The sequence below is a fragment of the Glycine max genome, chromosome 8, assembly GCF_000004515.6.
Source record: "Glycine max cultivar Williams 82 chromosome 8, Glycine_max_v4.0, whole genome shotgun sequence".
NCBI classification, from domain to species: domain Eukaryota; kingdom Viridiplantae; phylum Streptophyta; class Magnoliopsida; order Fabales; family Fabaceae; genus Glycine; species Glycine max.
The window spans coordinates 40591512-40613486 of record NC_038244.2 but is presented as its reverse complement, the minus strand read 5'-3'; the positions used below and the strand labels follow the sequence as shown (position 1 = coordinate 40613486).

At 36.6% G+C, this 21975-nt stretch overlaps 1 protein-coding gene across 1 annotated transcript; it reads right to left on the bottom strand.

Moving 5' to 3' along the window:
- Positions 1-17046: 17046 nt before the first annotated feature.
- Positions 17047-21732, bottom strand: LOC100795929 (protein NRT1/ PTR FAMILY 4.6). The gene is made up of 5 exons (XM_006585939.4): positions 21622-21732; positions 21354-21459; positions 20852-21069; positions 18964-19395; positions 17047-18166 (listed from the first exon to the last, which is right to left on the bottom strand). Exons 1-5 carry the CDS (start codon positions 21622-21624, stop codon positions 17141-17143), a joined length of 1785 nt encoding a protein of 594 aa, XP_006586002.1. The 5' UTR covers positions 21625-21732; the 3' UTR covers positions 17047-17140.
- Between the last annotated feature and the right edge of the window lie 243 nt (positions 21733-21975).

Below are 21975 nucleotides of genomic sequence, written 5' to 3'. Positions count from 1 at the left end.
AAAGAAAGCTTACATTACTTGGGAAGATAGCGATATAGATTCATCAGGAGATTCAAAAAATGAAGTCGTGAATCTGAGTCTCATGGCCAAAAACTATGATAGTGAAGAAGAGGGTTTCTTGAAGAAAAGTTGGTACATTGATAGCAGATGCTCTAAACACATGACGAGAGATGCATCAAAATTTACTCATATACCTTCCAAGAAAAGTGGACATGTGACTTATGGAGACAACAACAAAGGTAAAATTCTTGGAATTAGAAAAATAGGTACGAATCCATCTACCTCCATTGAAAATGTTTTACTTGTTGATGGTTTTAAGCATAGTCTACTAAGTGTTAGTCAATTATGTGATAAAGGCTTTCTAGTATCATTTAACTCTCATAATTGTGTTATTACATGATATAAATATTAAACATATAGGCTATAGAGCTAATAATGTATACATGATAAATTTAGATAAAACATTAAATCATGCTCAACGTTTTCTTAGTAAAAATGATGATTCTTGGTTATTGCATAGAAGAATTGCTCATATAAACATGGAACATTTAAATAAACTAATTTCTAAGGATTTAGTAATTGGTTTACCAAAACTCAAATTTGAAAAAGATAGATTGTGTGATGCATGTTAAAAAGGAAAACAAATAAGGGTTTCTTTCAAATCAAATAATATTGTTTTTACAACTCAACCCTTACAACTTTTTCATATAGATCTTTTTGGTCCCTCTAGAACTATGAGTTTTGGAGGAAATTACTATGCTCTTGTTATAATTGATGATTATTCAAGATTCACATGGACATTATTTCTCACTCACAAAAGAGATGCTTTTCATGCTTTTTAAGAAACTTGCTAAAATCATTCAAAACAAGAAAAATCTCAATATTGCATCTATTAGGAGTGATCATGGAGGAGAATTTGAAAATAAGGATTTTGAATCATTTTGTGATGAAAATGACATTGAACACAATTTTTATGCACCTAGAACCCCTCAACAAAATGGAGTAGCTGAAAGGAAAAATAGATCTTTATGTTTTTGGATGTAAGTGTTTTGTGCTAAACAACGGGAAAAACAACTTAGGTAAGTTTGATGCAAAATCAGATGAAGGTATATTCCTTGGCTATTCCTCAAATATTAAGGCTTTTATAATTTATAACAAAAGAACTATGATTATTGAAGAATCTATTAATGTTGTTTTTTTATGAGACTAACCCTATAAGGTCAAGAAAGGAAACACTTGATGATATTATAGATTTTTTAGAAGATATGCGCATTCATAAGGAAGGGCACAACGACAAAGGAAATGGAAATAATGAAGACTCTCAAATTGATGAAACTAAAACAAGTACATATACAGATCTTCCAAAAGAGTGGAGAACTTCAAAACATCATGCTCTTGATAATATCATCGTTGACAACTTGACACTCTCTCAAAGATGCATGCAATAATATGGATTTTGTTTCTTTAATTGAACCTAAAAATTTAAATGAAGCCATAATTGATGAACATTGGATTATTGCTATGCAAGAAGAGTTAAATCAATTTGAAAGAAATAAAGTCTGGGAATTAGTTGACAAACCTAATAATCATGCAGTTATAGGAACTAAATGGGTATTCAGAAACAAATTGGATGAACATGGAATAATAATTAGAAATAAGGCTAGGTTAGTGGCCAAAGGATATAATCAAGAAGAAAGAATAAATTATGAGGAAACCTATGCTCCAGTAGTCAGATTAGAAGCCATTATAATGTTATTGGCCTTTGCATCCAATGGATTTTAAACTCTATCAAATGGGTGTTAAAAATTCTTTTTTAAATGGTTTCATCCAAGAAGAAGTTATGTTGATCAACCTCTTGGTTTTGAAAACTTAGATAAGCCCAATCATGTCTTTAAATTAAAAAAGGCTCTATATGGTTTAAAACAAGCCCCTAGGGCTTGTATGAACGATTGAGCAAATTTCCTTTAGAAAAGGACTTTACAAGAGGAAAGGTTGATGCCACACTTTTTATCAAAAGAAAATTGCATGATATTCTCTTAGTACAAATATATGTTGATGATATAATCTTTGGGTCAACTAATAATTCTCTATGCAAAGAATTCTCTCAAGATATGCAAAATGAATTTGAAATATCCATGATGGGTGAGTTAAGTTTCTTCCTTAGATTACAAATAAAGTAAACAAAGAATGGAATATTTATTAGTCAGTCAAAATATTGCAAAGAACTAATTAACAGGTTTGGGATGGAAAATGATAAACACATGGCCACTCCTATAAGCATTGCCTGCTATCTGGATAAAGATGAATCTGGTCGTCAATAGACATAAAGAAATATAGAGGTATGATCGGATCTCTTCTTTATTTATCAGCAAGTAGACCTGATATAATGTTTAGTGTTTGTATGTGTGCAAGATATCAAGCAAATCCCAAAGAATCTCACCTTAGTGCAGTTAAAAGAATAATGAGATACTTATTAGGCACTACAAATCTAGGATTATGGTATCCTAAGAATTCCTTTTATAACCTAATAGGATACTCTGATTCTGATTTTGTCGGATGCAAAACTGATAAAAAGAGCACTAGTGGAACTTGTCATTTTATTGGTTCCACTCTAGTATCATGGCATAGTAAAAAACAAAATAGTGTTGCCTTATCCACTACTGAGGCGGAATATATTTCTACTGGAAGTTGTTATGCACAAATACTCTGGATGAAACAACAACTTTCTGATTATGGCTTAATGCTTGATCATATTCCCATTCGGTGTGATAACACAAGTGCAATCAATCTATCTAAAAATCCTATTTTGCACTCTAGAACAAAACATATTGAAATAAGGCATCATTTTTTGAGAGATCATGTTCAAAAAGGGGATTGTGTGTTAGAATTTGTTGATACAAAGAATCAGTTAGCTGACATCTTTACAAAAACTCTCCTCAAAGAAAATTTCTTTGCTATTAGAAGAGAATTAGGACTCATAGACCTAAATAACTTAGAATCCTAGCCACTTTGAATGTAATTATCATATTTGATTATGATGAATGTTTAATTTTGATTGTTTTTCATGATTGATTATGATGATTGTTTACTTTGGTTAAGTAAAATGATTGCGTTTGATAGTTATTTTTCATGATTGATTATGATGATTGTTTACTTTGGTTGAGTAAAATGATTGTGTTTGATAGTTATTTTTCATGCGTGATTATGATGATTGTTTACTATGGTTGAGTGAAATGGTTGTTTTGCTTGTTTATGATGATTGATTACTTTAAATGTTTATAATAATTGCATTTGATGGTTGTTTTTTGTGATTGCTCATACTCATAAATGTTTTTTATTGCTTAATTGTATATTGATTACTTATAATCACATATTTGTCCTAATTTATAGCATTATCTATCTTTATTTTCCTTGATATTTCAATCTTTCTGCATTGGGTTTGTTTCAGATTTGGTTCTTTATATTTCTGTTTTGGACTTGCTGTTTATTTCTTCTTTGCCTATTTTTCTGTGGATGCTTTGGTCATTCATACTACAGTTTAAGACTTGATATGTTTCAAACTTGGTTGCTTCTTTTATGAATGCTTTGGTCATTTATAAATACTGCTTTGGACTTGCTCTGTTTGGTATGTTTAGCACTTGGTTGATTCCTCTATGAATGATTGGTTATTATGTGAATGATTGTTTCTATTTTGGTGCTTTCGTCTTTTTGATGTTGCCAAAGGGGGAGAGAATCATGTAAGGTATAGGTACAAGATATATATTTTTTTCTTTTTGAAAATATTTTCTGCTAAGCAATGATTGCAAAATTAAGGGAGAGTGATCGTCTTGCAAAAGAAATATTTTTCAGTAAATGATTTCAGTTGATTGTCATCATCAAAAATGGGGAGAATGTGAATGTGTGTGTTTGAAGGTTTTGATGATGCCAAGATAAAAGCAACACAAGTTTTATTTCAAGTCCAATTCAAGGCCAAGGAAACAAAGATCAAGAAAAAAGCTAAGTCTTAGTCTATCTTTGTTAAAAGAGTCTCTTAGTGATTGCAAATGTTTGACCTCACCACATAGTTTTTAAATTGATTATAAAAAGGTTTTAAAATATTTTTAACATTTTATGAAAAAGGCATTTTTCCACTGGCAATCGATTACCAGACATTGTAATCGATTACTAGAAGCAAAATTATTTTAAAAAGTTTTTTTTTCAGAAAGTTTGAAATTTGAAATATGAAAATTGATATTTGAAATTTAAAATTTGAAAATTGAAATTTGAAAATTAAAATTTGAAATTTGAAATTTGAAATTTGAAAGTTGTAATCGATTAGCACTTGTTTGTAATCGATTACCAGTAACGGAACTACAAAAATTTAAATTGAAAAGTCATGACTTCTCATTACATAACTGTGTGATCGATTACCAAAGAGTTACAATCGATTACTAGTGAGAAAACTTCAGAAAAATCTTTTGAAAATACGCATCTCTTCAAACCATTTTGAAAAGGTATAATGGGACTATATATATGTGTGTATGACTTCGGAAAGTAATAAGAGAGAGATTTTAAAAAGAGAACTTAATTGTTAAATGCTTTCTCAACAACTATTGGCCAAATACTTGCAAATCTATTGAGAATTCTTCTAGGATCTTCAATTTGTATCATCTACTCTTAAGGAGAGAAATCTTTTTGTTCATCTCATAAACTCAGTTGTAATCAAGAGACTAATTGTCTCTTGGATTGTGAGAATATTGAACACAAGGGTGAAAGATCCCAAGGTGTGTTCAAAGTCTGTAAAGGATTTATAGAGATAGTGAAAAATCTCGAGTGGGTTGCTTGAGGACTGAACGTAGGCACGAGAAGTGGCCGAACCAGTATAAATTGAGTTTGCATTTCTCTCTTCCCTTATCTCAGTTATTTTAATGCAGTTTACTCTGTCTTGCACATTTAAAAGAATATTATTAAATTTATTGCTTCTTCTTCTTCTTTTTCTTCTGCATTCTTAGCCTATCATAAATCATTTAAATGGCGGTTAAAATTTGTTAGTGGAAAAATTTTAAAACTTAATTAAGCCCCCTCTTAAGTTATTGAGGTCATTTGTCCAACAGTTAAAATTTATTAAAAATAATAGATATTGATAAATTTTACTTTTCATTTAACAAGTCTTTCTTAATTATTTTTAGTTTTTAATCATTTTAATTAATAATAAAATGTATGTAAAAAAAATTGTATTAGGAAGAATATTGTTAACATTGTTTTATTTTGTGTTATTAATGCAAAGTATTAATTAAGTATTTCAATGATTAATCAACCTTTTTTATTAACAACATCGTTATCACCTAGATTCACAGTTTAATCATTCTTAAGTTTATCATTCATCTCCAAAAATATATTTCAAAAAAATTAAACTCGCATATTTTATTACAAACTCGACATAAATTGCGGAATGAACTATACCCATAGGACGATGATTAATCTACCTATTTTTATAATTTTTCTATTAACAAATTGAAACTTAGTTCAACTAGAAAAAAACGTGATATATTGCTAACATGTTTGTATTATAGGAAGAATCACTTGGAAGAGAGACAACAATACTTCGAGAATGAAATTGGTAGTTAACTCTATTTTGTTCTATCAGGTATTAGCAGGCTAACAAATCCAATTGCTCAATGGGGCATATATAGAGGGTACACAATTAGTGTTGTTGCAACCTTTCTCTCCTATAGTGATAGTTGCTGATGAGAATGAATGTATTAGGTATTCCTAAGTTCTTCAATACCATTATTAGTTAAATTGAGATTGTTATGAAGCCGAGCATGATGGTGCTTTTTTTATGTGTTTAGAAAATGTTAGGACAATTAATTTTTCTTAATTTTTTTATGTCCACCCCATATTGGGTGGATGGAAAGAGAGATAGAGAGAAAAAGAAAAAGTAGAGAAAGAAGATATGATATATGATGTGATGGAAAAAGTAGAGAGAGACAAAAAGAAATATAGGTTGGATTGTGGAAGTGAGTTGTAAGATAGTGAGTGGTATGAGTATCATTACTCTTCCATCTGATATGAGTATAATTACTCTTTTTATATATAGAGACTTTGTCAACTAAACTACCATAATGTGGGTACCTATAATTCTCAGCCACATGAAACATGTTTCTTTTGTGATGCGGGTGATTATGATGGCTTCTATGGTAGGTTTTGGTTGATCATGGAAATCGGGTACTTTTTCTGGCAAAATTAGCTGGTACTCTCACTTTTCTATGGCAAGTTTTGAATTGATCTAAAAATGAAATTGGATAAAAAGGATGTAGAATCGTGTTCAGCAAGACTAGGATTTAAGGAACCTTAGAAGATGTTTTTAGAGTATTTGTTGCTTATAAACCTTTTTCTATTCATACTTCATTTATTATAATTGAGTGCAAGATCAAAAGTTGGCATCTCTATATAGTATGTCTATGTAAGCATGTTCACGAAGGGTTGTGATTATAGCAATAAAAGGGTTGCTATGGTTAATTGTGTTACTTTGATTTGAATATACACTATTCAACAATGTTATTTGGGTATTTAGGTATGTAAGTTGTATAAATATTGAAGGAATCTCCTGTATTTTTGCAATTACCCTCCATGTTTCTTTAAATACTTTTACATTGTTATGTTTCTTTAAATAACTTAATTATTGTTATTATTATTATTTGAGACTTTGTATCATCATATATGTAAATACAAATTATTTTGTAGGTAAGATTCTAATTAGTTTGCCTGCCTTTTCTTTTCTATTTTTATTTTTTTTTAAATAAAATATTCTAAGATGGTTATTTAAAATATTGTCTTAGAAAATGTATATTCTAAGACGATTCTTAGCAAAAAAAATCATCTTAGAAGTCCTTCTAAGACGATTCTTAGCTAAGAACTGTCTTAGAAGGGTATCATTCTAAGACGATTTTTCTAAGAACCGTCTTTGAAGGTTACTTTTCTAAGACATTTTTTAGATAAAAATAGTCTTAGAAAGATACCCTTTTCTAAGACGATTTTCTATGGAACCGTCGTCAAAAGTCTTGACTTTCAATGATGTTGGTTTCAAAGACGGTTCAAAATTATCTTTGAAAGTGGTTTAGAACCGTCGTTGTAGGGTATTTTTGCAGTGGTGACTGTTGTTTGTTAAGCGTCGGTGTGGCAACCACAAGTTCTCCTGTGATGTCTCTTTCTTTAGCTCCATCGGTTCCCCCCTCGGCCATGTTGGTGTCGGCGTTGCCTTCCACCTCGTCTCACCCAACATTTCTTTGGATCACATATACACTTTCTGCAATGTTGATTCGCTGTTGGGTATGAGTTACAAGCTTGAGCAAAAGACCCAGTTGACTTTGTGTCTCTATTTGATAAAAATCTTATTCGGTCAGTTAGGGTTTAGAATGCGGCTAGTTCTACAAGGGTCTTCCTGCAGAGAAATTTGGCGATTTTGAAGGAGAATAGGAAAAGGTATCAGGAGGCTCTGAGCAAGGTGGCATCCTTAGAGGTAGAGGTCATTAAGTGGAGGGCCACTGCTTGCACTGTTTGAAGAGTAGAGTGTCCTAAGGTGGCCAACACCATTGTCACCATTGCTAAGGCTCTGAGGTCGAACCATCAATTGTTCTCCAAGGTTGGCGGTGTTCTTACCAAGCTGTTGCTCACCAGGTTAGATGTTGATGAGTTGCTCGAGCAGTGCAAGGGCTTGTGGAGGGAGAAGAATGAATTGGCTGACAAGGTGGAGAGCACTATGACAGAGAAGGACGAGCTTGCCAAGGTGGTGGCGGACCTCGAGGCTCGGTTGAAGGAGTCAAAGTCCAAACTGGAGGAGTCTGAGCTTAGGGCGTCCAAGGAAAGAGTGGCCAACAAAGAACTTGAAGAGGAGCTACTGATGTACAAAAAGAAGGTTATGGAGCAGCTTGAAAAAGGATTTCATAAGGCTGTTAGGTAGTCCAGGTTCTTCGCCAAGGACCTTGACTTGGGTTTTTTTGACCCATTCAAGGATGTGAAGGATGGTGTTCTGCTTGGCGAGGAAGATATTATTGTTGAGGAGGAGGCTGGCGAAGAGCAAGATGCTGAGGAGCGAGGTGATGATGCCTATGTTTAGGATGGCTTTTCTTTGTTTTTCTTCATTGTTGGGTTTTGTCCGCAATGGCTATGTAATTATGAAAATTCTTCTGTTGATAATGAATTAGATTTCCTTTGTTGATGAATTTCACCCTGTTTGTATGTCTTGTATGTTGCCTTTTGTCAATGTAAGGCTCTGTTACTTGTGGTAGTATGAATAGGTTGCCTTGATAAGTTTGGTAGTGTAGGAAGCAAGACCTTGGCGGTGTAGGAAGCTAGACTTTGATGGTCTTCTAAAATAGAGAAGTAGATGTCATGAGATAATCTCAGGTTTGATTTCAACTTGGTTAAAGGTCTTGTCACTCATCTGGTGATGCTTCTTTTCGCTTTGTGGAGGTTCTCTCTTGATGCTTGTGATGAGTTACTTTGATTTGCACCTGGTTAAAGGTCTTGTCAATCGTCTGGTGATGCTTCTTTTTGCCTTGTGGAATCATAGACTTTGGGATATGCTTTTTGAAGTTCCCAAGAAGTAAGCTTACCAAGGGAGTGCCTTGGGATTTTGTATGAGTGCGTACTAAGGATGAACCATGGGTTTTTGTACCAAGGGCAGACCTTGGGTTTCTTATGTTCCTGCAGACTTGTATTCATGCACAGATAAAAATTTACTATTAGGGAAATTTACAAGGGTGGACCTTGCGTACCTTAGATTTTTGCAAAGGGGGTCACCAAGGGAAAACCTTAGGTTTAATGAGCTTTGGACCAGGGATGCGTTTGTCTTGGGTTTTGGTAAGGCTCACCAAGGGTGGACCTTGGGTTTGACAAACCTTTGGAAAAATGAGACTCACCAAGGGCGGACCTTGGGTTTTTTGAGCCTTTGGAGAAACGAGACTCACAAACGGTGAACCTTGGGTTTGACAAGTCTGTGAGACTCACCAAGGATGAACCTTGAGTTTTGCAAGCCTTTGGAGAATCGAGACTCACCAAGGATGGACCTTAGGTTTGACAAGCCTATGAGACTCACCAAGGATGGACCTTGGGTTTTGCAAGCCTTTGGAGAAGTGAGACTCACCAAGGACAAATCTTGGGTTTGACGAGCCTTTGGAGATGAGAGACTCACCAAGGGCGGACCTTGGATTTTGCAAGCCTTTAGGAAAGCGAGACTCACTAAGGGTGGACCTTGGGTTTTGTGAGCCTTTGTAGAAGTGAGACTCACCAAGGATAGACCTTGGATTTTGTGAGCCTTTAGGGAAGTGAGACTCACCAAGGGCGGACCTTGGGTTTTGTGAGCCTTTGGAGAAGTGAGACTCACCAAGGGCGGACCTTGGGTTTGATAAGCCTGCGAGACTCACCAAGGATAAACCTTGGGTTTTACGAGCCTTTGGAGAAGTGAGACTCACCAAGGACAGACCTTGGGTTTAATGAGCCTTTGGAGATGCGAGACTCACTAAGGATGGACCTTGGATTTTGAGAGCCTTTAGGGAAACGAGACTCACCAAGGGCGAACCTTGGGTTTGAAGAGCTTGTGGAGAAGCAAGATTCACCAAGGACAGACCTTGGGATTGATAAGCCTTTGGAGATTCGAGACTTACCAAGGGTGGACCTTGGGTTTGACAAGCTTGTAAGACTCACCAAGGGCGGACCTTGGGTTTTGAGAGCCTTTGGAGTTGCAAGACTCACCATGGATGGACCTTAGGTTTGACGAGCCAGTGAGACTCACCAAGGATCGACCTTGGGTTTAATGAGCCTTTGGAGACGCAAGACTCACCAAGGGTGAACCTTAGGTTTGATGAGCCTTTGGAGCTACGACCAGGGACACACTTGTCCTGGGTTTTGTCAAGACTTACCAAGGGTGGACCTTGGGTTTAACAATCCTTTGTAGAGTTGACATAAGGAAATTATAAAAGTAAAGGGATGTAGAATTTTATTCAATGTAGTTAATTGAGTACAAATTTCGTTCGTTACCCCGGATATGCCTCGTTAAAACCTCTCAAGCCAAAACCTTGATTTTTTTCAATTGGGAAAAAGACTTGAGTAGGAAAAAGAGTACAGTATCCAGTCTTGCAGAAGGTAAACTAAAGTAGAACTTTATATGGGTAGTGTTTCATGTTCTTGGAATTGCTTTACCATCTAGTTCTTGTAGTTTATATGCTCTGTTGTCTGGGCTTGACACGACCTTGAATGGGCATTCTCTATTAAGTTCAAGCTTTTCCATTCAAGGATGTTTTCTGGCTTCACCTCAAACTCACCATATGAGGTTGTCGAGTTGAAAGGCTCGTGTTTGAACCTTGTATTGTATCTTCTTGAAGCTCAGAGCTTGGTAGCCTCTTCTTTGATTATTGCCATCTCTTGGACTTCATCCATTGTCTCAACTTCTACCTTTATGTTCTCTTCATTTTGCTATTGTTAGAACAACATTCTCCTTGTCGACGGTTCGCCAACTTCAATGGGGATCATGACGTCTGTGTCATATGAGTCAGAAAAGAGTTTCATTGGTCGTTGTCTAGGGTGAACAATGATATGCCCAGAGTATAATAGGGAGTTCCTCATTCCATAAACCCTTAGACTTGTTGAGTCCAGTGTGCAGGGCCCTGATGATCTCTACTTGACCGTTGGCCTGAGGATGTTTGGTAGAGGTTACGAGGTGATTGATGCCTAGCCTTGTTAGGAATTCGTCATAAGCCTGAGCTTTGAATTAAGTGTCGTTGTCAGTGACAATGGTGCAAGGGAGGTCATACCTGCATATAAGGTGCTTTTAGGTGAACTTCTCCACCTCATTGATTTTGATTTCTCGTAGTGGTCTTGCCTCGACCCATTTGGTGAAGTAGTCGATAACGACTAGTAAATATTTGAATGCTCTTGGGGTCCTTGGCAATGGTCCCAGTATGTCCATTCCCCATATGGCAAAGGGTAATGGGGAGTTCATGCTATGGAGATTGTTAGGAGGGGTGCATGGAATATTTGTAAACTCATGGTATTGTCTACATCTCTTTGTGAAACCAAGGGCATCGACCCTGAGTGTTGGCCAATAGTAGTCGGCACACACCACTTTGGTTGTGAAGGAGCTTCCCCCAGTATAGAGGCCGCATATCCCTTCATGAAGTTCTCTCATGATATAGTCTACCTGTTGGCTGTTCAGACATTTGAGCAAGGGTGTTGTTAACCCTCTTTTGATTAGCTCACCATTAAGGGTGACGTAGTAGTTGGCCTTTTGTTTCAGGTGTTGGGCTTTGTGGCAACACCCCCTGAATTAGGAAATTCTTATAAGGGATCATCTAGTCTGGTACCTCCTCTTCTCCGGCCATAACTTCCTCAGTATTTATGGTGGGAGTTTGGATCATATCTTGGATGATAGTTTTGAGGTGCTCGATCTTTTTAGTGTTGGCGAGCTTGGAGAACAAGTCTGCTCTGGTGTTGCTTTCCTTGGGAATGTGGTACATCTCAAAACATTCAAAGTTATCAATAAGAGTTTTGGCAATGTGGTAGTACTTGAGCAACACTGTTTCCTTGGTCTGGTATATATTTGTTGGCAACTTGCCCCTAGACAAGTTGGGAGTTAGTGTAGCATTGTAGCTTTTTGGCCCCGACTTTTCTTACTAGTTATAGACCTACTATAAGTTCCTTGTACTCAGCTTGATTGTTTGAGGCTTTAAAGTTGAGCTTGAGGGCTTGCTCTAGAGTGACATTGTCAGGGCCTTCGAGGATGATTCTTGTCTTGCTTCCTTTCTCGTTGGACGAACCATCAACATATAGGCTCCACTAGTCTAGGGTAGTTTGGTCATTTCCAAAAGATTATGCCAGAAAGTCTGCCATGAACTATGTGTTCACGGGGTCATGGGGTTCGTACTAGAGATCAAACTCTGAAAGTTTTATTGACCATGCTACCATCCTCCCCATTAGTTTAGGCTTTTGCAAAACCTGTTTGATGGGGTAGTTCATCTTGACTATCACTTGGTGACTCTGAAAGTATGGCCTAAGATGTCGGGTTGAGGTAATGAGTGCTAGCGCCACCTTCTCTATCATTTGGTAGCACTTCTTAGCGTCATGGAGTATGCGACTAGTGAAGTAGATGGGAAGTTGGTGCTTCCTTTCGTCTTGTATGAGGGTTGAGCTAACAACTTCGCAACTTAGAGATATAGAAGAAGGGGTACTCCTGGCCTGGGTTGACATAGGACTGACAGTGTGGCAATGGTCTTCTTGAAGGCTAAGCAAACTTGTTTGCAGGTCGAGTCCCATAAGAATGACTCAGTTTTCTTAAGCAACTTGTTGAATGGCTTTGCTTTTTCAGGGAGCTTGGGGAGGAACCTAGATAGGGATGCTAGTCTAACATTTAACTTTTGAACTTCTTGGATGTTGGTAGGACTGTGCATCTTCAGTATGGTTGTGCATTTGTCGGGTTGGCTTCTATTCCTTGACGTGTGATCATAAAGCCTAAGAACTTGCCTCCATTGACCCCAAAAGTGCATTTTTCAAGGATAAGGCGTATGCCGTATTTCCGGATTTCTCCAAATACCTCTTTCAGATCTACCACGTGTTTGGCTATGCTATAGGATTCGACGACCATGTCATCGACGTTGACCTCGACATTTCATCCAATTTGCTGTTTAAAGATCCGGTCCATCAATCTCTGGTATGTAGCGCCTGCATTTTTCAAGCGAAAGGGCATGCACCAGTAGTAGAAGTTGATATCTTTAGTGATGAATGTCATTTTCTCTTCGTTTGGGGCGTGCATTCGAATCTGATTGTATCCTGAATAGGCATCCAGGAAGCTTAGTACTTAGAACTCGGACGCTCCATTGACTAGCCTTTCAATGATGAGCAAAGGGTATGTATCCTTGGACATGCTCTGTTAAGATCGGTGTAGTCGGTGCACATTTGCCATTTACCGTTGGCCTTTTTTATCATGACGAAGTTGGCGAGCCCGATAGAGTACCTGGCTTCTCTGATGAAATTGGCTTTTTGGAGCTTGTCCACTTCTTCTCTGACCACTTTGTGTTGTTCTTTTCCATCTATTTTTTCTTTTGTGACACCAATTTGGCACGGGGACAGATGACAAACTTATGGCATATAATGCTGGGGTGGATACCTGACATGTCAGATGGCTTCCAAGCAAATAAGTTTATGTTCCTGTGTAGGACATTAGCTATGAGTATGTATTCATGGATGGTGAGGTCCCGGCTGAGCTGCGTACACTGGCTGGGTTTGGGTCTGAGTTGCAGTTTGATGAGTTCCTTAATAGGCTTTAGGACTTTATCAGAAGTTTCATCGTGCGGATTTACATCGAATACATCGTCTAGACTTTCTTGGTAGACAGTCAAGGCTCAGACTGGAGACCCTTCATCTACGCTTATGACTTAAGTACCACCACCCGCTTGAAGTGAGGCCTTGGAGGCTCCCTGGTGGGAGGATAGGGTGTCACTTTCAGGCTTTCAGCGTAGCACAATCGTGCTTGCTTTTAATCTACCTTGATAGTAACAATCTCTCCTGTCAAGGTGGGGAACTTCATCTTTAGATGTAGTGTGGAGACGATGGCTCCAAGCTCATTGAGAATTTTCCTGCCAATCAAAGCAAAGTAAGAGGTATTTGTATCGACAATTAAATACCTATTTATAAAGCTCCTCGATAGCTGGCCTTGACCTAAGTTAGTCATTAGGTCAAGATAGTCTCTGGCCTCTACTCTTTCTCCTACAAAGCCAAGGAGTGGACCAACGTGAGGTTGGAAGGTGTCAGGCGAGACTTTAAGCCTATGGAATGTTTTCCAATATAGGATGTCAATGGAGTTGCTTTGGTCGATGAGGACCTTGAACACCATGGATTTGGTGATTATGATGATGACAACCATGGGGTCGTCTTGGTTAATAGGGTTGATACCCTTGAAGTATTTATCGGTGAAAGTGATAGGATGAAGACTTCATGGGGATGGTAAGTCGACACAGTTGATGTCAATGTCTCGGATAGCGTGGAGGTGTCATTTACTGAATTGACTGGAGTGCCCTCCATAGAAAAATTTGTTCGCAATGGTGTTGATTACACCTTTGATTTGCTGGGCAGGCTCATTTTCCTATTTATGCGGAGGTTGTCGCTCGTGTCTTTGCTGGTGGTGTCTCTGTCTTCCTCGATCTTTTGTTCTGTCTCTTCTTTTGCCGGCATCGTGATTACTGTGGTGCTCCTCTTGGTTTCCTTCGGGTCTCGCTCCTGCTGCGTGACTCTCTGGCCTCTTCACGAACTAGGCTAGATACCCAGCCTGTATGAGCTCTTTTGTTTTGTCTTTCAGGGCCCAACAATCTTTCATATTGTGACCATAATTGAAATGGTATCTGTAGTATTTGGTCCTATCTAACCCCGGCCTGAGAAGAAGTGGCAAATGTAGCTTGATGGGTACCTCTGGGTTGAAAGCCTATCTCTAGGATTGTAGTGTGATTGACCGTCAGGGGTGTGTAGCATTTGTACCTAAGCCCTTTTGAGAGAGGCTATCGCTTGTTTGCTTGTGCCTCTTGCCCGACTTGTGTGAGTCGGTCTTGCTACCTACTTCTTTCTTGTCACACTTTTTTCCAACTTGTGGGGCCTTATTTCTAAACATGAACATCTCTTCCATCTAGATGCAGCCTTCGGCTCGTTCACACAACTTGTCCCTGTTATTATGGGGTTTTTTTGCATAGACTATCCGCAAACTTACCAGGTCTTAGGGCGAGGAGAATGGAGTGTAATGCTACCTCTAGGTTGAGATTTTGGATTTGGACAATAATGCGTCCAAACCTGTCCATGAATTTTCGGAGAGATTCATCATCTGCTTGTCGCAGACTGGCCAGAGCAACCGATGTCATACGATGTGACCGGTTGGTTGGATATTGCGAATTGAAATGCTTGACGAGAGTGTTGAAGCTATCGATGGACCTTGGAGGGAGTCCACCATACCAAGTTAATGCTTCCCCTTTGAGGGACGTTGGGAAGACCGAACACAAGATTATGTCATCATTGGTGTATAGATTCGCCTGGGTAAGGAAAGCGTCTAGATGTTCATCTAGATTGGTGGTTCCATCATACCGCTCTAGGTTGAGTGGTTTCTAACCTAGAGGTATGTAAGCTTGCATGATGCAATTGACAAAGGGTTGTCGACGAGTAGTTCGCCTTTCAGGACACGGGAGAGACTATGATCATCATAAGTCTTGATTATGTGTTGGGGGTGTGATTCCTCTTGAGTACGCTTAGGAAATGTGTGAGCGGAGTGCTCATCGCCTTGGGGGCGTCTGGCACAAGCCTCCAGCTAATCATGGTCAGCCTTTAGCTTTCCAAACTCCTCCTCATGGTGTCGCTCCATCTCTGCAATGCAGTTTTGGAGTTGTTGGAAAGTATCAGTATCTGTCATGGTTGTTGGGGAAGGATTGGAGCCTTCAAAAGGGGTCTCGCGTCTAAGGCCAAACCGCGTGCTAACCATGGGTGAAAAAGAGAGGCCGCATGGTATGTTTTACCGTGGCCCTACAGCGGATGCCAAATATACTTACCAAAATCTGGAGTTGTCCCACATCAGGGTGGACGTAGACAAGGTGGGCTCCTAGATCTCACATGTCAGACTGAGAGTTCCTTTTGTTAAAAGGACAAGAGGGAAGGCCTACAAAACAAATGATTCTGACACTCATGTAAGTACATGAGTTAGGAGAGTATAAGTGAGTATGAAAAGAGTGAAATGGAACCTAGTACTTATAGAGTGGAGAAGGAGCTGTAAGTTCTTGTTTGTAGGGGATGTTACGGTGACGTAACAACTCTTGTAGATAATTACCGACTTTCAGATAATAACCAGTAGATAATAATGACTTATAGATAATTTGTGACTTAGAGATAATTGAATATATGCCACGTGATAAAATGATTGTAATATATTCAAATAATAAAGTGGTTAGAGATAATCTGTCAGTTGAGAGTCCAATTACTAAGGACATGACATCTGTGCTCCTGTGTTAGAGTTGTCTCGAAGTTCCATATAACTTACCATGTATATTTTGTGAACCCTCAACAATACACTAATCAACTAAACAATTATTTAAGCTAAATTTTTTAAATACACACTCCCTCGAAGAAAATGTATATAAGTTATATATTAGTACATTTTAACAGAAACAATTTTTTCCTCTAAAAAAAAATAAATAAATTATTTTCCTTCCAATGTAGTTCTTGACATGATTGACAACGGACTAGATAGCTTTAAACAGCAAATATAAACTTTATTACCGTAAAGATGAAATTTCAAGGGCATTAATTAAAGTATTTAATTACGACTTCATTCTGAGTATTACAGTCAATGATAGATATTCAAAATTATTTATTAAGGATATAAAAAGTTATAGAAAATATAAAATATTTTAGAAGGAACATTCGTTATTAACTCGGAAAAAAAGGAATATTCATTATTATTCTCAACCATTAAGAGAGATTATATTCCTTTATATTTAAAAAACACAAAATGCAACGCATACTTAAGGAAGTGAATATTTTAAAATGAACGAAAAGGGAGATACTAGTATAATTTAAATATCTCTTAACGAAAGAAATGTAATTTAGTAGAAAAAAATGAAAGAAAGAAACAATATATGGTTTCATACAAAATAAATACCATTGTTAGCTTTTTGACTAATTAAGCGCTGGGGATCAAACTTCATTGCAATTTTGAGCAAAACCATCTATTATATATATCCCACTAAATAAGTTAACAAGTTGATTATAAGGGCATCTCCATGTGTAAAATCATTTGCTCTCGCCTAAACCTACACTTAATAAAAGCGCATTTGATCATTACACGTACGCGTTGCATGTATCCTATTCATTTTTCTCATGCATGACTCTTTTCTTTCTTTTTTCTAATACTAGAGATTCCTCTCTTCCTAGCTCTATTATTTTTCTATTGCTAGGAATTGAATTGATGATCCTCTCCGTTGCATGTTATCTAGTGCAAGAATACAAGGTTTACAACCACCGAATAAAAATTAATGACTCGAAAATATTTTTTGATCAATGGCCGAATTGTAAACTTAAGGCCTTATCTAAATACCATTTTGAAAACTTTCCCTTTTGGTAATTATTTTCCCTTGATTCAGTTGTTGTTTGTAGTTCCTGTCCCTCTATACTTGTATCTGATAGCCCAAAACAAGTAATGCAAGAAATTCAACGCACTCAGCACACACATGAGCCAGTAAAACCTCTCTAAGTGGTAGTGGTTAAGGTTTGCCCCAGAGAGCCATGGTCTATGTGAGGTGTTACCAGTGACACTATTTACAATTGACACAATTGCTGAACTTACGTAATACCCTACAGCCAAAGAGACCCAAGAAAGTGATGTAGCCAAAGACCTCATGCTAGAAGGCGCTTCTGTGAAGAAAAACTCCAATAACCCAGCAAAGGTGAAGAGATCAGCAGAACCAAGGAACAAGTACTGAAAAGCAATCCAAAGGAATGTGATAGGTAAAGGCTTGGTTGCATCATGACCTAGAAGGTTGTTATTATTATTTGAGTGTGTTTCTATTGCCACCCTTTTCCTTTTCACTTCAACAACCGCCGCCACCGCCATCGCAACTATCGAAAGGACTAGTCCAATTCCGATTCTCTGGAGGTGTGTGATTCCCATTTCTGTCTTGGTGACTCTTCTTGCAAAGGGTGTGATTATGTGGTCATAGATTGGTGCAAGGACCATGATGAAGAGCACTGGGAAGATTGTTAAAGAGGCTGGTGGAACCTTCAGGGAACCGAGTTTGGTGTCCATTGTTGCGGCTTGTTCAACTGAGAAAGTGGAGAGCTGAGCTAGGCAACAGTTTAGTATGATGGTGCATGCGAATATGGGGAGCACTTTCAGCACTATCTTCACATCCTCTACTTGCTCCATTGTGCATTCTATTGATGAATAGATAGGGTTGTTGTTGTTCTGATCAGCTGCTTTGTTGAGGAATTTGAGTGTGTTTGTTAGGGCTTCAGGTTCCTTGTTTGCTGTATTAGAAGCTTCTTTCCCTGCTTGTTGTTTTCTACTACCTGAGTGTGGATTTGAAGGGGTTGAAGTCAAGTTCACCACTGCACTGCTGGAATTTCTACTGTTGAAGCAGCTGTTAAGTGAAGCAGCAACTAGTACCTGCCTTGGTCAAAATTAACCAGAAGCATACATAGTTCAAATTTAGATTGAAGATAATTATATATGGAGCATTAAGTGTGGAAAAAAAAGAAAGTAATATGTGTTGTGTGTGATTCAACTTTAGAAGCTTCTATTCTTAAAAGTTGAAACCCTCTAAAGCTTTAATTATTTAGATAAACTTTAATAAGATAGTAATTAAATAAATTGATTTAAGTTTATGTTAAAATTAGATTATGAATAAATTAAAATCAAATCTTAAAAAAAGGTTAAATGAAAATTTTCATAAAAGTTAAAATACACAAGTTAATTCTAACTGACAATAAATATTTAATTCCTTTTACTTGTAAATTATTATGCCTAAAAAATGACTAGAAGCTCTTTTGATTTTTTCTTATAATAAAATTAAAGAAGCAAAGGGTGAGTCATGACACAAGATAAAGTTGTGCCTTGGTGTCATGGTTTCGAATCCGAAAACAACTTCTTTTCATATGCAAGGATAAGAATCGTACAATATCCCCCCTCATACTTTGCATAATGAGAAATCTCCGGACAATGGGATAAACTAGTTAATTTTTAAAATTAAAGAATCTACTTTATTTTAAAAACATTTTTTTCTTAAAGTTGTTTTGGCCCACCTTCTAAGAAGAAAACCCAAAAAAATAGGGCAAATTAATACTTCCTAATTAAGAAGTAAGAACTAAAATTTCAAAAAAAAAAAAACAAAGCAAAGAAGAGCTAAGCATATATCTGAGAGAAAATAAATACACTTACTAATATTACTGAAAAATTATTATTACCTTCAAAATGGTTGTAAGTGAACTTCCAGAAGGGATCTTGCTCCTATAAGTAGTAGAACCTGCCAAGAACACTGGGATGGACACAAATATGGCTATAGTAGAGATTCCAAAGCCCCATTCCCACCCTTTGTTGTCTTCAACCCACACCACAAATGTGACTGCAATAAGGGCACCACATGACAAGCAAAAGACAAAGTAGTTGAAGAAGGTTGATCTTTGCCTTCTTCCAGATGGAGTGTTGTCATCAAATTGCTCAGCACCATGTGAAGGCAATGACCCCTTAACTCCTCCAACTCCAAGTGCCACCAAATAGAGCCCAGCAAACAGCATTGCTGCTTTTCCACCACTAACTTCGTTGCATGGAGTGGCTGCGTCACATGCTGGTGGCTTCAGTGATGGCACACGAGCTTGTACAGTGAGAACAATCAATCCCTGCATAGTGCACACAGAAGTTTTTATTCCCTTAGTCATGAACAGTAATTGTGCAAAGTGATATGTAGAATAAGAATGTTGTACATTCTTTTCAGTTTGTTTATTTTAGTTTCTAATATGCTACTGTAATTGCTAAGCCCTGGGGCCCAATCTGTGGTAGAATAAAATACTTTAACAAATAAATATCATCTGGGTTTGAATGAATTAAATGGCGCGCAATGCACATATAGTCAAAATTGCATTTTTAGATAAATTTTGTACATAAAATTATATTATAGCAAAAAATATTATTATATAAATTTTTTATTCCTAAGTATGTATATGCTCACATATGTATGAAAGATTTATTCAGTAAAAAAATTCATGTTTAATTTTTATTATATGTAAAAAAACTTTTGATTTAGTAAATTGAAAGATATTGTGATTTTTGAACAAGACAAAAAAATATTCTCTTTAAAGAGACAATTTTATTTGAAAAACAATTAAAAATATATTAAATATAAACACTCCTCTCAATAAAATATCATATCATAATTCACTGCATTCTTCTCTCAATAAAAAAACTCACTACCTTCGAGAAGACAAGCCTCATTCCGTAAACCTATTTCTATTCATATTCTATGAATTTATTGCATGGATACATATTATTATTGTTCTCAATGCACATAAGAACATGAAATTATGAAAGTCAGCTAGTGAAATATATATCATACACATAAAGAGTACAACGTGTACCATTTCTAAAATGTGACCAAATAAGGAAATGTCACCATCTATTGATGAAAAATAGCCACGTAAGTGGGCCGAGGCCATGTGCACATCCCCACTTCAGTCCCTGGACTGTATACCATAGACAGTGATCTGTTGTATTACTCTATCAACTACAGATCCTGATACGTCAATTTGAGATTTTGGCGTTTTAAAATAGTAAGGTATATATCTTCCATATTGTCCTAGAATGGTGTTATTTCGAGAATGTGACTGTCAAAATGACATCCATGCACTTCGTTTGGTTCCATGAAACTTTTTTAGGGGTTATTTATAGCCTAGGCCGGGTTTAAGTTGTTTGATTACAAATATCTTTTTAGTTTGAACTACAACTTGCTATCATGGGAAACAATTATTTTTAAATCAGATAAAATTATTATATGCTGTAAATTTTCTTTGGATCACACAACAATAGCAAAAGGGTAAAAAACAAACTCAAAATTAAGGTATCATCATCAATAATTGTGTTAAACCATATTGTGAATTGTCAAAAAGTGAAGAGATATAAGATAAGTTAATTCATTAAAAAAATATTCTAAATTTAATTCTCTTTATTAATAAAACTAAAATTTTAATAAAGTAATATTTGTTGATGATAAAAAATTTATATTGGAAACTAAATTAATTAGTCTTATATTTACAAAGTAATTAATCAGAGAGAGAAATTAATAGTGTATAGGGTGCATACCAGGAATTCAATGACTGCACTTATCAGGTAGATGTGATAAGTGGTGAAGAAAGCATCAGATAAGAAACCTCCAAGGAGGGCAAGGAGGAAGGCAGTTCCCATGAAATTTGTGACATTGTTGGCAGATTTTGAAGGGGACATATGCATGTACTGCCTCAGATACAGCACCAAATTGCTTGCATTAGCTAGAAATGCCAGACTCTCCAATATCTCGACCACTGCACAAAATCCACACACATTGAAATTAGTGCCACATCACAAATAATGCATGATTCATATCTATCATCATTCATCACATACATAAAGTAATAAACAACCGAATTTGGACTCATTCTATCTCCAACCCCAATACTCCCAATTGATCCAGTTAGTCCATATATAATTAATACATACATATAAATATATAATTATATGAATCAATATGTATATAAACATATATGTATATAAATATAAATAATATTAAACTATAGAGTAAATAGAGAGAGGGGAATTTAGGACAGACCTAAAACAAAGGAGGCTGCAAGCATGCCACCATGGCGGCCTCTGAGAGCAGGCTTGTTCCTCCAGTTCACATAGCCTTCCCATGATCTCTTGTTTTGTTCTAATTCCTAAACAAACAAAATTGAAAGAAAAAAATAAAAAGTGTGAATTAAATTATATGTGAGAAGCTAGCAGCATGTGATATAAATTGATTAAGGAGAAGAAAAGGGAGAGAAAAGGTGAGAAGAGAGAAGAGTGCAAGAGGTAGAGGGGAAGCAGCGAAAACCAACCATGATTCTCTCTCTCTCTATTCTCTTTTTTGGGGTTTTGGATCTGTGAGAGAGTTAGGAGAGAAAAAGGGTGTTGGCTGGTGGAGGATTTAAAGAGAGGAAGGAAAGGTGCAACTTGGGCAGAATGGTCTATAGACACTATAGTCTGCAATTATTAATAAGAAATTGGATAAATAGTTATTTTTTAGTTCCAAAAAGAAAAGGTGTGACAAATCTATATAAATGAATATCTGGATACACTTATATATGTAAAATAATGATAATAATATATATCTTATTTTTTAGTAACACAAGAATATATTTCCTACTACGGTAATGACGAAAAAAGGAGGAAAATATACTTTCAAAGAAAAA